The sequence below is a fragment of the Schistocerca piceifrons genome, chromosome 4, assembly GCF_021461385.2.
Source record: "Schistocerca piceifrons isolate TAMUIC-IGC-003096 chromosome 4, iqSchPice1.1, whole genome shotgun sequence".
NCBI lineage: Eukaryota > Metazoa > Arthropoda > Insecta > Orthoptera > Acrididae > Schistocerca > Schistocerca piceifrons.
In genome coordinates, this window is record NC_060141.1 from 145651875 (window position 1) to 145677899 (window position 26025).

General features: G+C 44.2%; 1 protein-coding gene across 1 annotated transcript in view; it reads left to right on the forward strand.

Moving 5' to 3' along the window:
- Positions 1-9370: 9370 nt before the first annotated feature.
- Positions 9371-26025, forward strand: part of LOC124795681 (glutamic acid-rich protein-like) — a 58730-nt gene continuing 42075 nt past the window's right edge. The window contains exons 1-2 of the mRNA XM_047259762.1: positions 9371-9583; positions 9617-9765. Coding sequence (XP_047115718.1) covers positions 9371-9583; positions 9617-9765 — 362 coding nt within the window. The remainder of the gene's footprint in view (positions 9584-9616; positions 9766-26025) is intronic.

Consider the following 26025-nt stretch of genomic DNA (forward strand, 5'->3'; position numbering starts at 1 on the left):
CAAAATTTTACCTCACACCATCCTCCCATTTTCTCCTTCCACCCTCATCCACCTTCCTCACTTCTAGTCGCTTAATTGTAATGAGAAGCTAGCGAAAAGCGTCAGAATTTGAGATAATGTTAAAAGAAACTTGAGCTATAATTCAGTGTTAAGTGCACTTCCTGCACGAATTTCACACTTACTTGCTAATTCAGCCACCTAAATTCATTCTTTCTACGTCATTTTTCTTTCTTCGCCAAAAGCAGCGCACTCGTCATGCAGTATAATCCTCCCTAAATATCACGAATTTGCATGGTGGCTCAAACTACACTCCTGGAAATTGAAATAAGAACACGGTGAATTCATTGTCCCAGGAAGGGGAAACTTTATTGACACATTCCTGGGGTCAGATACATCACATGATCACACTGACAGAACCACAGGCACATAGACACAGGCAACAGAGCATGCACAATGTCGGCACTAGTACAGTGTATATCTACCTTTCGCAGCAATGCAGGCTGCTATTCTCCCATGGAGACGATCGTAGAGATGCTGGATGTAGTCCTGTGGAACGGCTTGCCATGCCATTTCCACCTGACGCCTCAGTTGGACCAGCGTTCGTGCTGGACGTGCAGACCGCGTGAGACGACGCTTCATCCAGTCCCAAACATGCTCAATGGGGGACAGATCCGGAGATCTTGCTGGCCAGGGTAGTTGACTTACACCTTCTAGAGCACGTTGGGTGGCACGGGATACATGCGGACGTGCATTGTCCTGTTGGAACAGCAAGTTCCCTTGCCGGTCTAGGAATGGTAGAACGATGGGTTCGATGACGGTTTGGATGTACCGTGCACTATTCAGTGTCCCCTCGACGATCACCAGTGGTGTACGGCCAGTGTAGGAGATCGCTCCCCACACCATGATGCCGGGTGTTGGCCCTGTGTGCCTCGGTCGTATGCAGTCCTTATTGTGGCGCTCACCTGCACGGCGCCAAACACGCATACGACTATCATTGGCACCAAGGCAGAAGCGACTCTCATCGCTGAAGACGACACGTCTCCATTCGTCCCTCCATTCACGCCTGTCGCGACACCACTGGAGGTGGGCTGCACGATGTTGGGGCGTGAGCGGAAGACGGCCTAACGGTGTGCGGGACCGTAGCCCAACTTCATGGAGACGTTTGCGAATGGTCCTCGCCGATACCCCAGGAGCAACAATGTCCCTAATTTGCTGGGAAGTGGCGGTGCGGTCCCCTACGGCACTGCGTAGGATCCTACGGTCTTGGCGTGCATCCGTGCGTCGCTGCGGTCCGGTCCCAGGTCGACGGGCACGTGCACCTTCCGCCGACCACTGGCGACAACATCGATGTACTGTGGAGACCTCACGCCCCACGTGTTGAGCAATTCGGCGGTACGTCCACCCGGCCTCCCGCATGCCCACTATACGCCCTCGCTCAAAGTCCGTCAACTTCACATACGGTTCACGTCCACGCTGTCGCGGCATGCTACCAGTGTTAAAGACTGCGATGGAGCTCCGTATGCCACGGCAAACTGGCTGACACTGACGGCGGCGGTGCACAAATGCTGCGCAGCTAGCGCCATTCGACGGCCAACACCGCGGTTCCTGGTGTATCCGCTGTGCCGTGCGTGTGATCATTGCTTGTACAGCCCTCTCGCAGTGTCCGGAGCAAGTATGGTGGGTCTGACACACCGGTGTCAATGTGTTCTTTTTTCCATTTCCAGGAGTGTATGTGGTGTTATATCCTGTATGATGATTATTAGCGCCAAAAAACAACAACGCGGGCATTATATGCTAGGCTGGTTACCTCATGTTCTTGTGCTGTTTTCGGTCGCCCTAGGGCAAACTCATTTTTACAGAAGGTGATGGCCACCGGAGAACTTATTTGCAATTGCTCGTTCGCTTCCATTCACTCTGGTAATAATACGAGGCATGTTTTTTAAGTAAGTACCGCTTTGAAATTAAAAAAAGACGTTCTATGATATGTCAATAATTTTATTTTTACATGAAAGTCTCTACCTTAATCCACTTTTCTACATAATTTCCGTCAATATTTTGGCGCTTGTCATAACGTTGTACCAGTTTTTGAATACCCTCCTCATAGAAGTCTGCCGCCTGACTTGTTAACCACTGCAGCACCACTGTTTTGACTTCATCATCGTCTTGAAGATTCTGACCGCTCAGGTGTTTCTTCAAGTGCAGGAACAGATAGTAGTCACTGGCCGCAAGATCGGGGCTGTACGGAGGATGATCTAGAGCTTCCCATCGAAAAGATGTGATGAGATCTTTGGTCTGATTCACCACATGCGGACGGGCATTGTCTTCCAGCAAAACGATGCCCTTGCTCAACTTCCATGGACTATTGCTTTGATTCTGGTGTGACGTAGGCCACACATGTTTCATTGCCCGTAACAATTTGGCTCAAGAAATCATCACCGTCGTTGTGGTACCGCCCAAGGAAAGTCAATGCACTGTCAAAATGTTTGGTTTTGTGCACATCGTTCAACATTTTCGGTACCCAATGTGCGCACAATTTTCGGTAATTCAAGTGCTCGGTCACAATGCCATACAAAGCACTACGAGAAACATTAGGAAAGTCATCCCGCAAGGAGGAAATCGTAAAGCGTCTGTTTTCTCTCACCTTATTGTCCATTTCTTGCACCAAACTTTCGTTAACGACCGATGGATGCCCACTCCGTTACTCATACTGTTTTCTCCCTAAACTGCACAGGTCTCACGATGAATATCGATCGCTTTTAGGCCTTTAGCACTAAGAAATCTTATAACTGCCCGTACATCGGCCGGTTTCGGTGGCCGTGCGGTTCTAGGCGCTTCAGTCCGGAACCGCGGGACTGCTACGGTCGCAGGTTCGAATCCTGCCTCGGGCATGGATGTGTGTGATGTCCTTATGTTAGTTAGGTTTAAGTAGTTCTAAGTTCTAGGGGACTGATGACCAAAGATGTTAACTCCCATAGTGCTCAGAGCCATTTGAACCAGCCCGTACTCACAGTCGGCGGGACTCACGATTATCGGAGGCAACTTAAACACTCAGTACACAGCGTAAACAAGGAAGAATCAGACTGTAATGGCGTCAGTGCGTAGATTGAGGTACAGGCTTTCATGTAAAAATAAAATTATTGAGATATCTTAGTACGGCTTTTTTTAATTTCAAAACGATACTTACTTAAAAAAACACGCCTCGTAATATTTTCTTGGGGTCAGTGGCCTGGTGCAATTCTTTCAATTGGACACCACTTTGGCGATTTGCATGCATTTATCCAACTGGGGAAGGGGAGCTACAGTTTAACGTGTCGTTCCTGGCGACTCCTTACATTGTTGAGAGTGAAGGCTATGTTAAAGGTAGACTGAAAATTGCCGTGGTTCGACCGGGATTTCATCCCACGACTTCTCGCTTTCCAGGCACGCGCTTCACCACTAGACCGCCAGGCTAGGCTATCAGGCGACAGCTCCTCACGATGTACGAGGCATATAAAACACTTCTCAAGCCACACACACCTGCTTTCCATACTACTGCTCGGAACCAATACGAAGGCTCTTTTGTACTTGGAACTGAGCAATGATACCCTATGGGGTTCGTTTAAAGGACTGCCTTCTGGAAATGAGTGTTGCTGGTTTTGAGGTTTTACACCAAGCTTAGAGCAGGTCTCCACCTTATCTGCTGCAGAGGTCCAGAATTATTTTAGACTTGAATTTTTTTAAAAAAAGGATGGCACTCCAGATTTTGCGTTTTAGTCTGTTTTTTAACATTTTAGATAGGCATCACAGTTCTTAAACCTGTGTACACTGATGGCTCCTAACAAGGGGTCTCCCTTGGTTGTTCAGTCATTGGGCCCATTGTGTCCTCAGGATTTGCTTTCCTCATCACTACAGTGTATTTTCTGCAGACCTCCATGCGTTCCTGAAAGCAATGCAGCAGATGAGGCGTCTTCAGAGCAAACAGTTTCTCATCCACTCCGACTTCCTTAGTGCTGTACAATCGTTGCAGCACATTTATCCAGCAGACAAAAGGTTCATCTTATACACGACCAACTGTACATCCTACAGCGGCAGGGGAAGGACTAGACATTCTGCTGGGTACCAGGAAACGTGAGAACTTGGGGAAATGAACCGGCAGACAAAACCGCAAAGGAGACCTGCAGGGAACTTAACTTTCATGTTCCATTTCCCTGCAGGATGTCATCTCGTGGGTGAGCCGCAGGTCCATACAATTGTGGGAGGAGGCGTGACCGGCGGGTGACGAACAGTAAGCTGCAGTTGGTGATGCACGCTATCCAGCTGTGGCCTTCCTCAAGCCGGTGACTTCGGCAGGATGAAGTGGCTGTGACATGCCTTCCAATTGGACATTGATCTGTAGTCAGTTGCATTAACCACTGCGCCACCCAGACAAAATATTTATCCAAAATGCACAGACTATGTTCCCAGGTCAACCCAATTTTCCCACCTAGCGACACCTATCCACAGTCTCTGTCCGTGTCCTCCATGCTCGTTAATTTTAGATTCCCGCCAGAGGTCGAACGATATTGTGCATCTACACTGAAGGTTGTGAATTCGTTGCCCATCGAGACGAATATTCATATAAATAAAACAGCTGGATGAGCAGTGTACTGACCACGTGCCCCTCCATCTCCACATCAAGTGACGCCTATTGGCTGAGGATAACACGGCGGTCGGTCAGTTCGTTGGGCCTTCCAAGGCCTGTTCGGATGCAGTTTTTTTAAAATGTAATTACGATTTTTAAGACGGATAATACGAGGGTGAGTCAAATGAAAACTTTAAATATTTTTTTAAATATTATTTATTGTGCAGAAGTGGTACAAAGCTGTCTCACTTTTTAACATAATCTCCCTCACGCTCAATGCAATTCCTCCAGCGCTTACAAAGTGCATAGATTCCTTTAGAAAAAAATTCTTTTGATAGTCCGTGCAACCTCTCATGCACCGCGTGGCGTACCTCTTCATCGGAACGGAACTTCTTTCCTCCCATTGCGTCTTTGAGTGGTCCAAACATATGGAAATCACTTGGGGCAAGGTCTGGTGAGTATGGAGGATGAGGAAGACACTCAGAACACAGTTCTGCGATTGTTGCAACTGCTGTACGGGCAGCGTGGGGCCTTACATTGTCTTGTAGCAAAAGGACACCTGCTGACAGCAATCCACGTCGCTTTGATTTGATTGGAGGCCGCAGTTGATTTTTTAGGAGATTTGTGTACGATGCACTGGTGACAGTGGTCCCTCTAGGCGAGTAATGCTCCAAAATGACGCCTTTTTCGTCCCAAAAGGGAGTCAGCATAACCTTCCCTGCTGTTGGTTCTGTTCGAAACTTCTTTGGTTTTGGTGATGAGCAATGGCACCATTCCTCGCTCGCTCTCTTCGTTTCCTGTTGGTGGAAGTGAACCCAGTTTTCGTCCCCAGTAACGGTTCTTGCAAGGAAGCCATAACCTTCTCGTTCAAAGCGCCAAAGAAGTTCTTCACAAGCATCAACACGTCTTTCTCTCATTTCAGGAGTCAGCTGCCGTGGCACCCATCTTGCAGACACTTTGTGAAACTGGAACACATCACGCACAGTGTGGTGTGCTGACCCATGACTAACCTGTAAACATGCTGCAGTGTCATTCAGTGTCACTCTGCGGTTTTCCTTCACTGTGGCTTCAACTGCTGCAATGTTCTGTGGAGTCACAACTCGTTGTGCCTGACCTGGACGAGGGGCATCTTCCACTGAAGTCACACAATTTGCGAACTTCCTACTCCATTCATAGACTTGCTGCTGTGACAAACATGCACCACCGTGCTGAACCTTAATTCGTCGATGAATTTCAATGGGTTTCACACCTTCACTACGCAAAAACCGATTAAAAGAACGCTGTTCTTCCCTGGTGCAAGTCGCTAGTGGGGCGGCCATCTTTATACTGATACTGCGACGGTATGTGTGTATCTGCACTATGCTGCCACCAACAGGCCATTCTGCACGCTGCTTGTAGCACGCTTACCAACTTACAGGATAACGGCGCGAAATTTCGATTTCTTATTACAAATTTTTCATTTAACTCATCCTCGTATAACAAATCTACCACCTCGCCTGCTCACCATCTTGTTGCTCATCCACCTCTGGACCGGCTTGTTTCCCACCGTCCCCGGGCTACGTTGCTGTTTGGGATCCGAGTGCAACGTGTGCTAGAGTCCCTCGGTGTGGAGTCTGTACAACCCCAAATCCAGGGTTTTAACCGCCTGCCACCCTGGTTACTGAAGAGGCCCAGAGTGATTTTAGATTTATTGCAGTACAAGAGAGATTGCACTCCTGCCACCGTTTTTAATACAGCATTTTCTTCCATTTTATCTGAGTACCACGACTAGGTAGCTGTTTTTACGGATGGGTCAAAACAAGGGGATTCCGTTGGTTGCTCTGTTGTTTCTTCGGATCGTGTCCTCAAGGTCCGACTCCCTCAGACTTTTACTATCTTTGATGCAGAATTGTTTGCCATCTTGCGGGCACTGGAGCAGATGAGACATTCTTCCTGTCCTAAATTTCTTGTCTGTTCCGATTCACTAAGTTCCCTTCACTCTTTGCGACGTTTGTATCCAGCAGATAAAATAGTCCAGACCATCCAAGATGCCCTCCTCCACCTACGGCGATTGGGGAAGGTGGTGGCTTTCTGCTGGGTTCCGGGGCACGTCAGCATTGCTGGGAATGAAAGGGCAGATCTCGCAGCCAAGGAGGCGTGTCTCGATCCACATGTATCTCAGTGTGCTATACCCCTGCACGCACTCACCTCGCTGTTGAGCTCACGAGTCATGCGTCGGTGGGAGGATGAGTGGCTGGAAGTGACTGACAATAAGCTCCGTATAGTGAAGCCCACAACGCGTGTGTGGTGTACTTCCTTTCAGCCCCATGGATGGGACGAGGTTCTCCTCACTCGGCTTCGGCTAGGCCACAGCCCTATGACGCAGAGCTTCCTGCTCCGGCGGGAGGACCCTCCAATGTGTGGTGCTTGTGGCGTCCAGGTCACTGTGCGCCACGTTTTATTTGATTGCGTTTTATTTTCTGACCAGCGGGCCGCGGCTGACTTGCCAGCGGACCTGCCATCTCTTTTAGGCAACACTCGGACGAATATGGTTAAAATTTTAAAGTTCTGTGCCATGTCAAATGTTTTTACAAAGATTTTAGGGAGATGATCTTAATTTGCTCACTGTGTGACAAGCTCGCCCATATTTTATGTAAGTGGCCAGCCAATGACAATTTCCTGTGGCATTCTTGTTGCTACGTTTTCCCTTTCCTTACTTTCTACTTTCTTATGTAGCATTTTCCTTCTTTTCCTACTTTCTTTGCGTGTGTGTTTCAGTTTTATTAGGTCTGTCCACATTCGTTCCCTTCAATGTGTGTCAGGGCGCTGATGACCTCGACGTTGAGCGCCCATAAGCCCCAACACACACACAAATCTGTTGTTGTTGTGGTCTTCAGTCCTGAGACTGGTTTGATGCAGCTCTCCATGCTACTCTATCCTGTGCAAGCACCTTCATCTCCCAGTACTTACTGCAACCTACATCCATCTGAATCTGCTTAGTGTATTGATCTCTTGGTCTCCCTCTACGATTTTTACCGTCCACGCTGCCCTCCAATGCTAAATTTGTGATCCCTTGATGCCTCAAAACATGTCCTACCAACCGATCCCTTCTTCTAGTCAAGTTGTGCCACAAACTTCTCTTCTCCCCAATCCTATTCAATACCTCGTCATTAGTTACGTGATCTACCCACCTTATCTTCAGCATTCTTCTGTAGCACCACATTTCGAAAGCTTCTATTCTCTTCTTGTCCAAACTGGTTATCGTCCATGTTTCACTTCCATACATGGCTACACTCCATACAAATACTTTCAGAAACGACTTCCTGACACTTAAATCTATATTCGATGTTAACAAATTTCTCTTCTTAAGAAACGATTTCCTTGCCATTGCCAGTCTACATTTTATATCCTCTCTACTTCGACCATCATCAGTTATTTTAATCCCTAAATAGCAAAACTCCTTTACTACTTTAAGTGTCTCATTTCCTAATCTAATCCCCTCACCATTACCCGATTTAATTTGACTACATTCCATTATCCTCGATTTGCTTTTGTTGATGTTCATCTTATATCCTCCTTTCAAGACACTGTCCATTCCGTTCAACTGCTCTTCCAAGTCCTTTGCTGTCTCTGACAGAATTACAATGTCATCGGCAAACCTCAAAGTTTTTACTTCTTCTCCATGAATTTTAATACCTACTCCGAATTTTCTTTTGTTTCCTTTACTGCTTGCTCAATATACAGATTGAATAACATCGGAGAGAGGCTACAACCCTGTCTCACTCCTTTCCCAACCACTGCTTCCCTTTCATGCCCCTCGACTCTTATAACTGCCATCTGGTTTCTGTACAAATTGTAAATAGCCTTTCGCTCCCTGTATTTTACCCCTGCCACCTTCAGAATTTGAAAGAGAGTATTCCAGTTAACGTTGTCAAAAGCTTTCTCTAAGTCTACAAATGCTAGAAACTTAGGTGTGCCTTTTCTTAATCTTTCTTCTAAGATAAGTCGTAAGGTTAGTATTGCCTCACGTGTTCCAACATTTCTACGGAATCAAAACTGATCTTCCCCGAGGTCCGCTTCTACCAGTTGTTCCATTCGTCTGTAAAGAATTCGCGTTAGTATTTTGCAGCTGTTACTTATTAAACTGATAGTTCTGTAATTTTCACATCTGTCAACACCTGCTTTCTTTGGGATTGGAATTATTATATTCTTCTTGAAGTCTGTGGGTATTTCGCCTGTGTCATACATCTTGCTCACCAGATGGTAGAGTTTTGTCATGACTGGCTCTCCCAAGGCCATCAGTAGTTCTAATGGAATGTTGTCTACTCCCGGGGCCTTGTTTCGACTCAGGTCTTTCAGTGCTCTATCAAACTCTTCACGCAGTATCGTATCTCCCATTTCATCTTCATCTACATCCTCTTCCATTTCCATAATATTGTCCTCAAGTACATCGCCCTTGTATAAACCCTCTATATACTCCTTCCACCTTTCTGCCTTCCTTTCTTTGCTTAGAACTGGGTTGCCATCTGAGCTCTTGATATTCATACAAGTGGTTCTCTTCTCTCCAAAGGCCTCTTTAATTTTCCTGTAGGCAGTATCTATCTTACCCCCTTACACAAATCTACCACAGCATAAAACCTTCCCTAATTTTTTTTAAAATAAAGTTCACTACAAACTCGAAATCCCAAAATGTACGGACAGATACACGGTGGAAATTACCAGAAACCACAATTTTCTTTTGTTTTATACGTTTGCAGAACTCGAAGATAGAAATATAAGTATCCTGACACCATGGCCGAAGTGGAAGAACCACCACCGGCAGACGTGGGCGATGTCGCGAAGCCCGAAGATGGGGAACCTGAGGCTGCAGAAGAAGAAGAGGAAGGAGCGGAAGAAGCCGCCGATCTGGCAGAAGCAGAGGAGGAGCCCGAAGGCGAGCTGGTGGGCGTGCAGATGCAGCGGACCAAGCCGACCAAGGCGTACAAGGAGAAGAAGAAGCCCAAGGCGCTGAAGACGAAGAAGCCGCCCAAGCCGAAGCCGGCGTCGTACGTGTGGCTGCCGCGGCCGCTGCCCAGCAAGGCGCCCTCCTTCAGCCCGTGCCCGCACCTCTACTTCCGCAGGCCCGTGGCCCCGCGGGACGGCCTCAGCAGGGACGAGTACATCGACATCTTGGCGCAGCCTCGACAGTAAGTACTCTTTTAAAAGCTTGTTTCCTTCCATTTTAAGACTGTATCAACACTTCGTCGTTATACAATGAGCTGACAAAAGTCACGGGATAGCGACATTCACATATACAGACGACAGTGGTATCGCGAACACAACGTATATATGGGTAGTGCACTGGTGGAGCTGTCATTTGCACTCAGGTGACTCATATGAAAAGATATACGAGGGCATTTCGAAAAGTCTACATCTACAGTGTGTTAACTATAAGACGGCAGAGTTGTGAGGGGAGTGAGGGGAGAGGAGGAAGCAAGCATTGGCTGGCGAGGGGAGAGGAGCCGTTGGGGGGGGACAAGGCACGCCTACCAGTTGCAGTGCTGGCACTACAAATTGCGCGTCATGCTTACACGAAAGCAGACGATTGGAAGTAAAACTCGCTTTAAATGTTGTTCGTAAACGGAACTGAAATCGTCATGTACATTAAAATCTATATATATAAAAATGAATGTATGTATGTCTGTCCTCTGAGCGTTCCCAAACCATTCATCCGATTGCGATGAAATTTTGGTGATTTGTTCTCCGTACGCCCACGAAGGTTCCTAGCCGAAAAAAAAGAAATAAGACACATTCTTGAGGAGATATGACGTCATAAACAATGAGATGCCACCGCGGGAAAATACCCAGATTTGTGCATCCACTATTTGAGAATGAGAGCACTTAGCGACTAGCAACAAACGTTACATACAATTTCAAACTTTTACGAAAATTTTTCTCGATGACACCCACCACAAAATAACGAAAGGAAAAATGGCTGTCGCTTACTAGATTTTCTCAGTACATACCGTAAATCTGCCGCAGTAGGCATGACGTTTTAATGTATTATTTCGTTACTATTAACTCTAATCTCAACATATTTCGCATACAGTATCCACATATACCAGTAAATGCGCCGGCAAATTTATGTATCTTTACGACATATGATTCAGGAGATATGACGTGGTAAACATCGAGATGCGTGAAAAAGTGCCGCGTCAGGCATGACGTTTTGTTCTATTATTTCTTCACCACTAACACTATTTGCAACACGTTCCGAAAAGTGTTAAAAAAAGTATATAAAACCACGGGCGTAATCTTCCAATGCTACGCATGCTTTGTCCTGTGTATGTAGCAGCTCTCACTGAAGATTTGTAAATGGGGTGAAGCAATTTTTTCTGCTCCCTTTCCCTTTCGCAGCATTCAATCACACGCAATATAATTTTGCGAGCATCGCTACGTAATACTGGTTTCCTTCTAACCGTAGGCCTACCGGTAGGGGTTGTTGGCGACTCCCGAGATGGACCAGCAACTGCCTCTTCACTCATATTGATAATGTTTAGTACAACTGCACAATAAAAACACCCAGAACAGTACAGCGCAAAACAATAACGAAGCAGACGACAATGGCTACCTTGTCCAACAGTCAGCTACGTAATGTTGGCAGCAGTCGAAACTGCGTGCCTACCGAAGCCTCCCGACTTCTACCGATTCAGGACTAGGGAGAGGTCTGCCATCTAAAAGTTTACACACTGTAAATCCACATCCATACTCCGCAAGCCAGTACCTTGAATACCTTGAGTACCTCTATCGGTTCTCCCTTCTAATCCAGTCTCGTATTGTTCGTGAAAAGAAGGATTGTCGGTATGCCTCTGTGTGGGCTCTAATCCCTCTGATTTTATCCTCATGGTCTCTTCGCGAGATATACGTAGGAGGGAGCAATATACTGCTTGACTCCTCGGTGAAGGTATGTTCTGGAAACTTCAACAAAAGCCCGTACCGAGCTACTGAGCGTCTCTCTTGCAGAGTCTTCCACTGGAGTTTATCATCTCCGTAACGCTTTCGCGATTACTAAATAATCCTGTAACGAAGCGCGCTGCTCTCCGTTGGATCTTCTCTATCTCTTCTATCAACCCTATCTGGTACCGATCCCACACTGCTGAGCAGTATTCAAGCAGTGGGTGAACAAGCGTACTGTAGCCTACTTCCTTTGTTTTCGGATTGCATTTGCTTAGGATTCTTCCAATGAATCTCAGTCTGGCATCTGCTTTACCGACGATCAACTTTATATGATCATTCCATTTTAAATCACTCCTAATGCCTACTCCCAGATAATTTATGGAATTAACTGCTTCCAGTTGCTGACCTGCTATATTATAGCTAAATGATAAGGGATCTTTCTCTCTATGTATTCGCAGCACATTACACTTTTCTATATTGAGATTCAATTGCCATTCCCTGCACCATGCTCAATTTGCTGCAGATCCTCCTGCATTTCAGTACAATTTTCCATTGTTACAACCTTTCGATGTACCACAGCATCATCCGCAAAAAGCCTCAGTGAATTTCCGATCTCATCCACAGGGTCAGTTATGTATATTGTGAATAGCTACGGTCCTACGACACTCCCCTGCGGCACACCTGAAATAACTCTTACTTCGAAAGACTTCTCTCCATTGAGACTGACATGCTGCGTTCTGTTATCTAGGAACTCTTCCATCCAATCACACAATTGGTCTGATAGTCCATATGCTCTTACTTTGTTCATTAAACGACTGTGGGGAACTGTATCGAACGCCTTGCGGAAGTCAAGAAACACGGCATCTACCTGGGAACCCGTGTCTATGGCCCTCTGAGTAAAGATACAATGGCTCGCAGTCCTTAAATAGAACATTATTTAGAAAACGTCAGTTACATCTTATTAACTGGATTATTTGTTATTTTTCGACATAATCACTCCCGTTATCCAAAAATTTCTTAAGTCGGTGCACAAGCTTTTATATCCCACATCATAGATGGTTGCCGCCTGTTGTCGGAACCACGTTTCAACTTTATTTCTGATCTCTTCAGCCGGCCGAAGTGGCTGTGCGGTTCTAGGCGCTGCAGTCTGGAACCGCGAGACCGCTACGGTCGCTGGTTCGAATCCTGCCTCGGGCATGGATGTGTGTGATGTCCTTAGGTTAGTTAGGTTTAACTAGTTCTAAGTTCTAGGGGACTAATGACCTCAGAAGTTGAGTCCCATAGTGCTCAGAGCCATTTGAACCATTTTTTTTTATCGCTTCATCTTCGTGGAATGATTTTCCACCAAGATGTGATTCCAGGTAAGGGAAGACATGGAAGTCGGTGGGCGCAAGGTCTGAGCTGTATGGCGGATGGTCCAATACGCCCCATTTGAATTGTTTGAGTAGTGTTTTGGTTACGAGCGCTGCGTGAGGCCGAGCGTTGTCGTGAAGCAAGCGGACTCCACTTGTCAGCATTCCCCTGCGTTTGTTTTGAATTGCCCTTCGAAGACGTTTCAAAGTCTGGCAATATGCAGCAGTATTAATTGTCGTTCCAGGACGCATGAATTCCAACAGAAGACTGCCTTGTCTGTCTCAAAATACAGAAGCCATGATTTTCTTCGCTGAAATCGACGTTTTGCATTACTTGGCTTTTGGTGATTTCGAATGGCGCCATTGCATTGATTGTTGCTTGGATTCAGGTGTATGGTGGTAAACCCACGTCTCGTCACCTGTCACAATGTGATCAAGGAACTCATCACCTGCTTCAGCATAGCGTGTCAGGAAGTCGAGTGCAAAGCCCATCCTTTTCTTTTTGTGTTCTTCCGTTAACAGTTTTGGAACCCAGCGTGCACGCAATTTCCTGTACCCTAACTTGACAGTCACAACGTCATAAAGAGTTGTCATTGACACGTCCGGTATGATCTGAAGCAATTCTTTCAATGTGAGACGTCTATTCGCACGAATTGCTTCCTCCGTTCTCCGACGAAGGACATCAGAGATCACAGATGGCCGACCTGTTCTTTGTTCGTCATGAACATCGGTCCTACCTTCAGAGAAATGACGACACCATTTCGTTACATTTTTGTCGATTCATAATGTTCCCATAAACAGAAACAATTTCTTAGTGAATATCCGCTGGTCGCTGACCTTCTGCATGAAGAAAACGTATGACGGAGCGCACTTCGCATTTGGCGGGATTCTGAATCGGCGCAGCCATTTCAAACCCGTCCAACTGCCGAACGACCGCGAGGAGAAAGCTAACGGTTCAAGGTTAACACCAGTGTTTCCAACTTGCTCGCCAAAACTCTTCTGTTCCTCTGGCGTAATGTGTATCTTTACTTTCCGAAATACCCTCGTATGACATGATTATGGTTGCACCACGGGTATTAACAGACTTTGTACGCGGAATTGTAGTTGTAGCAAGACAATGTAGACATTCCATTTCGGAAATCGTTAACGAATTCATTATTCCGAAATCCAGAGTGTCAAGAGTGTGCCGAGAATACCACATTTGAGGCTTTACCTCTCACTACGAACAACGCAGTGGCCGACGGCTTTAACGACTGAGAGCAGCGGCTTTTCGTGTACATCTACATATATACTCCGCTAGCCACCAAGCGGTGTGTGGCGGAGGGCACAATTCGTGCCAAAGTCATATTCCCCCCCCCCCCCCCCCTCTGTTCTACTCGCGGATCCCGTGAGGGAAAAACGACTGTCTCAACGCCTCAGTACGAGCTCTTATTTCCCTTATCTTTGAGTAGTGATCATTGCGCAATTTGAAAGTTGGTGTTAATAATATATGCTCTACATCCTGAGTGAAGATCGGATTTCAGAATTTAGTGAGCAGCTCCTTCTCTTTAGCGCGCCGTCTATCTACAAGTGTGTCCCACTTCAAACTTTCTATGAGATTTGTAACGCTCTCGTGACGGCTAAATGTACCAGTCACGAATCTTGCCGCTCTTCTTTGGACATTCTCAATCTCTTGAATCAGACCCAACTGGTAAGGGTCCCATACAGACGAACAATACTCCAAGACTGGACGAACTAACGTATTGTAAGCTATTTCCTTTGTTGAAGGACTGCATCGCTTCAGGATCCTACCAATAAACCGCAATCTAGAGTTCGCCTTACCCGTTACTTGTGTAATCTGATCATTCCATTTGAGATCATTTCGAATAGTCACACCCAGATACCTGACGAACGTTACCGCTTCCGAAGACTGGGCATTTATTTTGTACTCGTACATTAATGGGGGTTTTCGCCTTGTTGTACGCAGTAGGTTACACTTACTAATATTGAGAGATAACTGCCAGTTATTACGCCACGCATTTATTTTCTGCAAATCCTCACTGATTTGTTCACAACATTCGTGTGATACTACTTTCCTGTAGACTACAGCATCATCGGCAAATAGTCTAATGCCGCTGTCAATACCATCAACAAGATCGTTTATGTAAATTGTAAAAAGCAGCGGACCTGTTACGATGCCCTGGGGCACAACTGAAGTTACGCTTGTTTCTGTTGAAGTCACCCCATTCAGGACGACATACTGCTCCCTGTCTGTTAGAAAACTTTCTATCCAACCGCATATGTCATCGGATAGACCTTAAGCTCGCACTTTTTGTAGCAAGCGACAGTGCGGAACTGACTCGAACACCCTTCGAAAGTCGAGAAATATGGCATCAACCTTGGAGCCGGTATCTAGAACCTGTTGTATATCATGCACAAAGAGGGCCAACTGTCTCGCATGACCGCTGTTTCCTAAAACCGTGCTGGTTTCTGCAGATGAGCTTCTCAGAGTCTAGAAAGGTCATTATGTCTGAACACAAAATATGTTCAATGATTTTACTTAGAGTGTTTGCGTCAGTGTTAAAAGACAAGCAAAGCTGCTTGAAATAACGGCAGAAATGAATGCTGGGCGTGCGACGAACGTATCCCTTAGGACAGTGCGGCGAAATTTGGCGTTAATGGGGTATGGCAACAGACGACTGACGCGAGTGCCTTTGCTAACAGCACGACATTGTCTGCAGTGCCTCTCCTGACCATATCCATTGGACCCTAGACAACTGGAAAACTATGACCTAGTCAGATGAGTCTCGATTTCAGTTGGTAAGAGCTGACGCTAGGATTCGACTATGGTGCAGAACCCACGAACCAATGGCACTGTGCAAGCTGACGGTGGCTTCATATTAGTGTGGGCTGTGTTTACATGGAATGGACAGGGTCCTCTGGCCCAACTGAACCGATAGTTGACTGGGAATGGTTATGTTTTACTATTTGGAGAACATTTGCAGCCATTCACGGTCTTCATGTTCCAAGACAACAATGTCGTGTCACTGGGCAAAAATTGTTCGAGACTGGTTTGAGGAATATTCTGGACAATCTAAGAAAATTATTTGCCACCCTGATCGCCCGACATGAATCCAGTGGAACGTTTATGGGACATAATCGAGAGGTCACTTCATGCACAAAATCCTGCATTAACAACACTTTCACAATTATGGACGGGTATAGAGGCAGTGAGGCTCAATATTTCTGCACGGGACTTTCATCAACTTGTTGAGACCATGTCATGTTGAGTTGCTACACTATGTCGGACAAACGGAGGTCCGACACGATATTAGAGGAGATATTTCATGACTTTTGTCACCTCATTGTACATACAAAGACAAAAGTTTTGCAGCATCCCAATATGACACAAAGGTTGTGCTGCTATTCTAACTGTTCCAGTATCAGTTGGAAGATCACCCCAAAGTTGTTTATAAATATACACACAGTTACCTCGGGTAGAATGCCGTTCCTGGATAGATAGCAGAATTTCAGTGAAAGTAAAGCACCTGTAGGGGTGAAACAGTAGAGTGAATATCCAACATACTTTAAAGGACAGTCGCGACCAATGATCGAGTCTGCACATCGCTTTACAGGCAGAATACTTCGCAATCAGGGAAGTTGCCCAACGTGAGTACTAGAATAAAAGTGATGTGGTGTGGACATGGAATCGGTTCCACGTGACAGGTACAGATAGAAGACATAGAACGCACAGGCTTTATACTTTAGACAGGTGCCCAGGATAATCGGTATCTCCGAATTTTGAGCCAGTGAACTTTGGACTGATTGCTACAGAATAGAATTCGGCATTCGAAGACGCTATCGAACGTCTTTTATCACGACAAACTGTCAGGGAGATGATTGCATGATGCACATCTCCATTCCCGACGACCATGGCGAGCACCACGTTGTACATCATAACACCATGGATTCCATTACAAATGGGCAATAAATCATGCAGAATGGACGCCCCAAGATTCGCTTCATGTGTTGTTTACTGACGAAACTCAGATCTGTACATACTCTGATAATCGCAGACAATGTGTTTGAAGACAACCCGTTAATATCGAGTGCCTCCAATACTGTGTCCCATGTGTACTACAAGATGGTGGTGGAGTGATGTTCTGGGTGGCATCACATGGAGTCTCTTTACATCTCTCGTGGCTGTTGAGGGAAATCTGACTGCTCTACGACACAGGTATGATGCTCTGCAACCATTAGTGGAACTGTATCGCCAACATTTTGGTGACAATTTCATCTTGATGGATGAGGACTCGCGTGATCATCGTGCTGTTCTTGTGAACACGTCCATTCAGCACGCTAGAATCACAAAAATGAATTTGTTTGCCTGCTCTCCGGACATGAACACAATCGAACGTTTTTTTGAACGTCGGTAGCGACCCCGTACTCTGCGCAACTTACGCAGAATCGCCATTGAAGAGTGGGACAATTTGGATCAGAGCTGGCTTGATGATCTCATCGATGGTATGCCACGACGGATTCAAGCCTGCATACGAGCAAGGGGACTTTTCACGACGTGTATGACGTTGCTCAGGAGTGCTGTGAAAAAACCTCAGAGCCAATGTTTTTTTTTCCTGTGCCATGAATTTCGAAATGAAGAGGTGATGCAAATCTTTTGTTGACGTTCATACTGTTCATCTTTTCGACTGTTTCGCACATATTTTCCATGTTTGGCTTACGAAATTCATAACCTAACATAAACCTTTTCGTAGAGGTATATGCATTTCACCTCATTCAAGAGAAGAAATAAAGTGTGTATTAAGACAGATTACATCTGATGATGGATCCACAGGATCCGAAGTGCATCGTGTACTTGAAAAAACACGAAAAGTTGTGACTGAAGGCGTTGTTTTAATTCATACCTCCAGTGTACGTATACATGGATGGATCTGAACAGGAGAATAGTTCATCAGCTGTCATCCCCAATACGGTCTTCAAACTTCATTTCCTTGAACAACTAATAAATTACGGTGTCCAAATATATGGCACCATGAAAGACACTGGTGGAGGCGAAGCGCCATCACAGCGGAAATATCTCATCTGCTCTAACTTTTCAGTACCTTGCAATCTGTACAAAAAATGAATCCAGTGGAGAAAATGGCTTAGGTTGTCCTAGATGCATTACTGCGATTCCTAAACCGAGGCAAGGATGTGGTATTCTGGTGGGGACCGGGGAATGTAGAAATATCGGGAACTGATGTGATCAACAAAACAGAAAGAAACACCTAGAGGGGGCATTGAGACTAAATATTAAGTCCTCCTGTACTCATTGTCGGACAGGAAGATCTTGCATCAGGGGGAAGACAAGTAGATGGAAATGATAAGAAACAATCCATAGTCAGTGAATTCGACTACCTCATGCCAGCAAAACCGACGGAAGGGAGTGATGGTTCAAATGGCTCTGAGCACTATGCGACTTAACTGCTGTGGTCATCAGTCGCCTAGAACTTCGAACTAATTAAACCTAACTAACCTAAGGACATCACACACATCCATGCCCGAGGCAGGATTCGAACCTGCTACCGTAGCGGTCGCTCGGCTCCAGACTGTAGCGCCTAGAACCGCACGGCCACTCCGGCCGGCGAAGGGAGTGATGCTCACCAGGTCACGAATAGGACATTATCGATTGACCCAGTTCCTTTCTCAGACTGGGTCATCCACCAATATGTCAAGCTTGTGGAATACTACTTCGATACAACGTATCTTAAAAACATGTGTTTCTTACGCTGACATATGGTAACCTTCCACAGGGATAAAGACGTGTCTGTCATCTTACCTGACAACAGTATCTGTGTACCTCACATTTTAAAATTTTGAAGTGGCAGTTAGCCTACCTAATATATTGAGATGAAGCTAATGAACTCATAGTTCTGTTTCTGGTTTTTGTTTAAGTGGCCAGTCATCCATATAACACCCAGTGTGTCAGTAAGACGGCTTTCCAGACAACTGCGGATTTTAATATATACGAACGTCATGTTTGTATCAACATAGCCAGAGATTCAGAAAAATCTACTAATGTGTGTACTTGAGATATCTACGCAGCAGTTTTATTTATGAGAGCAGACATTGATCAAACCGTGAGATGTGTATTTCGATATCCACTAATGGCCAATCCACTATGACCAAGCTGTTGAGCAACCTAAATCCAATATCATTATGATCATCACACGAATTACGTGTTCCACACGTTCAGTCTCCATGCAAGGGCAAGGTGCAAGGTCGTTGGCCTATAAAGGGACACGTGCAGGCAAAATAAGGTACTAACCCACGCAGCTCCCTCGAGGGCTATTATCTCGATATTGAGAACAAGATTTATGTGTCAGTGGCATAATGTGTGGCTGGAGTTACAACGTAACACCATTGTTTAATGCTTGCGGCGTTCTAGGGCCGGTGTGCAGCAAATTTTGTTTGATTGTGACAAGAGAACAGCAGTTTTTCCCGATAACGGTTTGTTTTTTGTTTTGAGTGGAAAAATGTTTTAAGGTTCTATGTTTTGTCTGGACTCCTGCCCATATTTTGGGTAGGTTTTTTTAATGGATCTCAGAGTGTTAGTCAGTGATCAAGCCTCCTGTCAACAACTGAATCATAGTTTTACAATATTGACTGCTTGTTCATTTTTCTTTTCATACATATTTTGAATCTGAGACTCAGATTTTGATGTATATATTTTTTACATGTATAGAATTGTTTATCAACATTTGCTTTTTCTCACAGTGGCTGGCTCTTTCCGTTTCTTTTTATTAGTAGTCAGCCTATCACACATACCAGAGATTAATATTTAGCACTTGATTCAGCTTAGCCTCATTTTATTTAGTATTTTAGATCATTACCATATCATAGTTTTATTTAAGCGAAAGGAAAAGACATGAAATTGGATGTAAACAAGCACACTAACATTTGTAATTTGTATTATCCATTTTAATATATTAATAAGCAACCATTGCCAGATAATCTTTCAAATCTTGAATATGTACCCATGGTCCATATTTTACCTGAGAAGAGTTTATTATCATCAATTATTTAGTAAATATTCTACAAGGTGCTGATAACCATGGCGCTGAGTGCCTTGCATTCAATATCATCATTATCTTTCCTGTGTTCGTCTGAACGAGTTGTTTCCAGAAAACTGCGTCCAAAGCTCCCTAGATCTTCTAGTGTGAGACGTTCATTCATCAGGCTGCGTTGGCTAGGTGACCTAGATTTTGCCCCTCACAACATTCACATAGAAAATGTGCTAGGAGGCCCCTCTTCTATATGTTGGTCTTGCAAAGTGGGACTCCTATTCTCATCCTGTCCAGAGTTCACAACACAGGGATGGGAAGGTTACCGCCAGAGACAGCCACTTTCTTGGGAGCATGTCTGGGCTCTCCAGTTCTGTTCTTCCATTTTTCTATCCGGACCTTTCGATGGATATCCACTGGGACCTGTGTTGTTTACCTGAAGCTTTTCCTAGATCACAATCATCTCCCAACAGGCAGCGATTCGTGCATTTTGTAGTGGCACTACCCAGTAGTTTAGAGTACACAGAAGACAACGTGAAAAAGAAATTTGGGTAAGAGAGTGTGGTACACAACGTTATTCCACCAGAAACGCAGTATCGGATGAAATGTACATGCACGCTTAAAATATTAATATTAATATATTTATAAAATAGTCTTTACAAAATTATTAATTCCAAGTCGAGAATGTAATAAACATATGAACATTGCAGGTTAAGGGGAGCCGGAGGTGCCTATGCTTCCCATGTTAAAATCACTAAGTTTGAGGAACATTTATGAATAAACTACCAAATAGAAATTTTTTTTTTTACATATAGAGTGGTTTAGTATTGCAGTTATGACAGAGGGATTTTGGAGTATCTTTTCTAGTTTCCTTCCAATTATTTTTTTTATTAATGACCCAAATTTTTTTACAAATAATTGCTTTATAATTAAACTGAAATGAAACTACTGAACATATTGCCAAATGGCTGTGTTACAATGTAAGTTTGACCACTAGGAGTGCTGTATAAAAATGTCATCTCTCTAGCTTGAGTGGATTTTGAGAAAATGTTCCTTATATTCGAAAAATTCTAATTTACGGGAAATGGCTATCAAAATTTCTCAATACATTCTTGCACTATAGGATGGATTATCATGGTCTTCTTCTTCATCCTCCAAAAGCTTCCTCTTCTGTCTCTTTTCTGGCCTGTTGTTCCATCATACTTCATATGCCTTTCTCTTCTTTCTGCTCCTCTTATCCTTTCTCTGTCAATATTTCTTAGTGCTCGTACAGTGTTCACCCCAGCTGTAAACCCTGATGCCTTCAGAACTTCACACTTCAGGCTGTTCCCTTGGTTGTAGGTTGCTATTGCACCATAAATGTCGAAGTGCAGTGTTTTTATGTTTAAAAACTCCCTTTTAGGAATCACTTTCCAAATCAAATTGTTTACGCTCTCATTAGGATTCTGCGTCTTTCCGTGTAGACATTTGTGTAACAATTCTGGCAGCGCTAAGTCATGAAAAATTGGTTTTATTGTTCCCTCCTGATTCTTGTACATACTGCATATTACCCGCTTTACACAAGAAGTATAATACTACTAACAACAGGCGCAACACTGAACTAATTCGAAATGGTAAACAGCAAAGAAACGATGTTCCGCGCTCTTATTCATTGTAGCATCGCAACTTGGTATTAGTGTTAATTTTCTTTTGCCTACGTTCTTCCTCTTCTTATATACACGGTCACTAAAACGTGGCATCGTAACCAGAACAAAAGTGTACGACAATGTTAAATGGAGCAAGATGTTCGAAATTCTCAGGAAAATAGGAGTAAGCCTTAAGGAAATACGGGTAATATTTGTCACAGAAAACAATGTAGCCAACCCTTGCACACTCGCTGTATGCGTAACATAAGGCGGTGTATGCGTAACAGGCCGAGAAAATCCCAAGCAGTTCGCCACGAAGTCACGAGAGGGTGTTAGATGCTGCATTCAGCGGCCGCCCATTTCCTCTGCAGGCATGGGGGAAAATGGTAATAACTCCACTTCTAGGGCGAGTAGAACAATAATTCGAAGTTTACATTAAAGAGGAATGTTCCAATTAATTTTCGGTAGCAAAAAAAAAAAAATCGTCCCCTTAAGGGGACGATGCATACTCACTCCCTCTTTCAGTATTACACAACACAATTTTGCTTGAGAATATAGAACAGAACGTTAATTTAACACAGACTATTTCAATCTTACAGTATTTTCTATGCTGACTCTGCTAATGAAATACACTTACGTTTATTTTGTGGTATTTTATGGCGCCTCCATTATTAGAGACCCAGATCCACAATTATAGTGCATATCCTTAACTTAATTGATGCCGCTTCACCCAGAGTTGCAGGTTCCCGTCTACGTTAATGACCGAGGTGATTCTGAGGTTTAGTTGACTAACAAACAATTTACGACGTATTTGATTCTTTTTAATTTCCAGCACAAACAAAAACATATATCTAAATCACTCCAACATGGGTATTGCTACCATAAAGAAATTACAGTGCCATCTAAAATGTCATAAAACGTCTACCCACCTCCGCTACCGCTGTGATTCCCGTCACTTACGTCACTCTCGGTACCCCAGCCAAATCCACCTGTGACAGCTGCTACTGCAGTTGGCAATGGCGTCATCCAAGTTATGCATCATTGTTACAAAAGCTTTTTTTAATTGAAATCATCTTTTTAGTAATTTCAGATTATGATGAAAACTAATTTCAAGCAAGATGCAGTGCATCGGAATAAATTTGGAGTTCCTCTTATATTTCTGATTCCGATCGCATGAAGATCACGTTTATAATATGTTTACTGAACCCAGATGACATGAGAAAGTCGGGACGAAAAACATACGAAGGCAAATCCTACGATTATAATTTGGCGAAATAGCACCTTCTGATGCCTTCTTTTGTCTTTCAGGGAACCATGGCGACAGGAGCCAGACATGACACTTGTCAAATTCAAGCGGCGACCTTTTACACCAAGGATGCAGGAACTTTCACTGCCACGGAGACCGTGAGTATCATATATTTGATATAGTATGTCATTAGTCAGTATCCACGAGTATATTTCCGAACCGATTAGCATCATTCTCTACTCTTACATAGAGTGATTCCGTGACGACGTTACAAACTTTCAGGGATGATAGAGAAGGGTAACTGTACCGATTTGAGATAAGGGTCGGTAGTCCACAAACGACCGAGTTGAAAGTTATAAGCGACTTTTGTTCTGATACCTCCGACAGTGGAATATGAGACAGCGCAATGTATGTACCAGTACTGTTGTTGCCAAGACTGTAGGGTAGGCAACTATCAGAGGTGGTAGTATGGACCAAAACGAGAAAATATGTCCAGTAAATGTGAGCTCCAAACTGCATACATCAAGAGCTAAGGGCGCTTGTTGAGCAGAAGAGAAGAGAAGATGAACAAGTGCTCATAGCTCTGAAGGTACGCATTTAAGAGCCCATGTTTACTGGATTTTTTTTTTTTCATTTTTTGGTCCATACTACCACTCCTGAAAGTTGAATCCCATACTGTCTTAGCAACAACACTACCAATACAAGTACCGGGTGATCAAAAAGTCAGTGTAAATTTGAAAACTTAATAAATCACGGAATAGTGTAGATAGAGAGGTAAAAATTGACACACATGCTTGAAATGACATGGGGTTTTATTAGAAGCAAAAAATAAAAAAGTTCACAAAATGTCCGACAGATGCGCGTCGTTTGGTGATGAACGTGTGCTCAGCCGCCACTTTCGTCATGCTTGGCCACCCAGGTCCCCAGACCTCAGTCTGTGCGATTATTGGCTTTGGGGTTACCTGAAGTCGCAAGTGTGTCGTGATCGACCGACATCTCTAGGGATGCTGGAAGACAACATCCGACGCCAGTGCCTCACCATAACTCCGGACATGCTTTACAGTGCTGTTCACAACATTATTCCTCGACTACAGCTATTGTTGAGGAATGATGGTGGACATATTGAGCATTTCCTGTAAAGAACATCATCTTTGCTTTGTCTTACTTTGTTACGCTAATTATTGCTATTCTGATCAGATGATGCGCCATCTGTCGGACATTTTTTGAACTTTTGTATTTTTTTGGTTCTGATAAAACCCCAAATCGTTCCAAGCATGTGTGTCAATTTTTACCTCTCTATCTACATTATTCCGTGGTTGAGGTGACGCACCCAGCCCACCAAACGCCGTCGAAGAGTCTCGAAACGACGATTATTACTCCAGCGCCGTGCTCGTTGTTGCAGAGCCGCTGCATGACGTACTTGTTGAGTCTGTGGCGTCGGCAGGCACCTGGAATTCGACAAGTACTGCCTCAACCCCGCGTCGCTACACTGTTAATATTGATTGTCAAGTCATTAATATACAACATGAACAGCAAGGTTCAACACATCTCAGTGGGGAACACCCGAGGTTAGTTCGACATTTTTCGATGACCCTCCATCCAAATACACTCTATGACAAATTAACGACGCACCATGAAAGAATCATCCGCATGGAACAGAAATCAGTTGATGCAGTGAACATGTACAGACAAACAAATAATTACAAGTACAGAAAAGCTGGATGATTTATTCAAGGGAAATACTTTCACACATTGACCAAGTCAGTAACGGGTTGGTCCACCTCTGGCCTCAATGCAATCAGTTATCCTGCTTGGCATCGATTGACAGAGTTGTTGGGTGTCCTCCTGAGGAATATTGTATCAAATATTGTCCAACTGGCGAGTTATATCGTCAAAATCCCGTCTTGATTGTACTCCAAACGTTCTCAACTAGGAAGAGATCTGCGACTTGCTGGCCGAGGTCGGGATTGGAAAGCTCAAAGACAAGCAGTAGAAACACTCCTCGTGTACAGTCGGGCATTTGTTGTTGTTGTGGTCTTCAGGCCTGAGACAGCTCTGCATGCTATTCTATCCTGTGTAAGCTTCTTCATCTCCCAGTACCTACTGCAACCTACATCCTTCTGAATCTGCTTAATATATTCATCTCTTGGTCTCCCTCTACGATTTTTACCCTCCACGCTGCCCTCCAATACTAAATTGGTGATCCCTTGATGCCTCAGAACATGTCCTACCAACCGATCCCTTTTTCTAGCCAAGTTGTGCCACAAACTCCTCTTTTCTCCAATTCTAGTCAATACCTCCTCATTAGTTATGTGATCTACCCACCTGATCTTCAGCATTCTTCTGTAGCACCACATTTCGAAAGCTTCTATTCTCTTCTTGACCAAACTATTTATCGTCCATGTTTCACTTCACACAAATAATTTCAGAAACGACTTCCTGACACTTAAATCTATACTCGATGTTAACAAATTTCTCTTCTTCAGAAACACTTTACTTGCAATTACCAGTCTACATTTTATATCCTCTCTACTTCGACCATCATCAGTTATTTTGCTCCCTAAATAGCAAAACTCATTTACTACTTTAAGTGTCTCATTTCCTAATCTAATTCCCTCCGCATCGCCCGACTTAATTCGACTGCATTCCATTATCCTCGTTTTGCGTTTATTGATGTTCATCTTACATCCACCTTTCAATACACTGTCCATTTCCATTCAACTGCTCTTCCAAATCCTTTGCTGTCTCTGACAGAATTACAATGTCATCGGCGAACATCAAAGTTTTTGTTTCTTCCACACGGATTTTAATACCTATTCCGTATTTTTCTTTTGTTTCCTTTACTGCTTGCTTAATATACAGATTGAATAACATCGGGGAGAGGCTAAAACCCTGTCTCACTCCCTTCCCAACCACTGCTTCCCTTTCATGCTCCTTGACTCTTATAACTGCCATCTGGTTTCTGTACAAATTGTGAATAGCCGTTCGTTCCTTGTATTTTATACCTGTCACCTTCAGAATTTGAAAGAGTATTCCAGTCAACATTGTCAAAAGCTTTCTCTAAGTCTACAAATACTAGAAATGTAGGTTTGCCTTTCCTTAATCTATTTTCTATGATACGTCGTAGAGTCAGTATTGCCTCACGTGTTCCAACATTTCTACGGAATCCAAACTGATTTTCCCCGACGGCCGCTTCTACCAGTTTTTCCATTTGTCTGTACATAATTCGTGTTAGTATTGTGCAGCC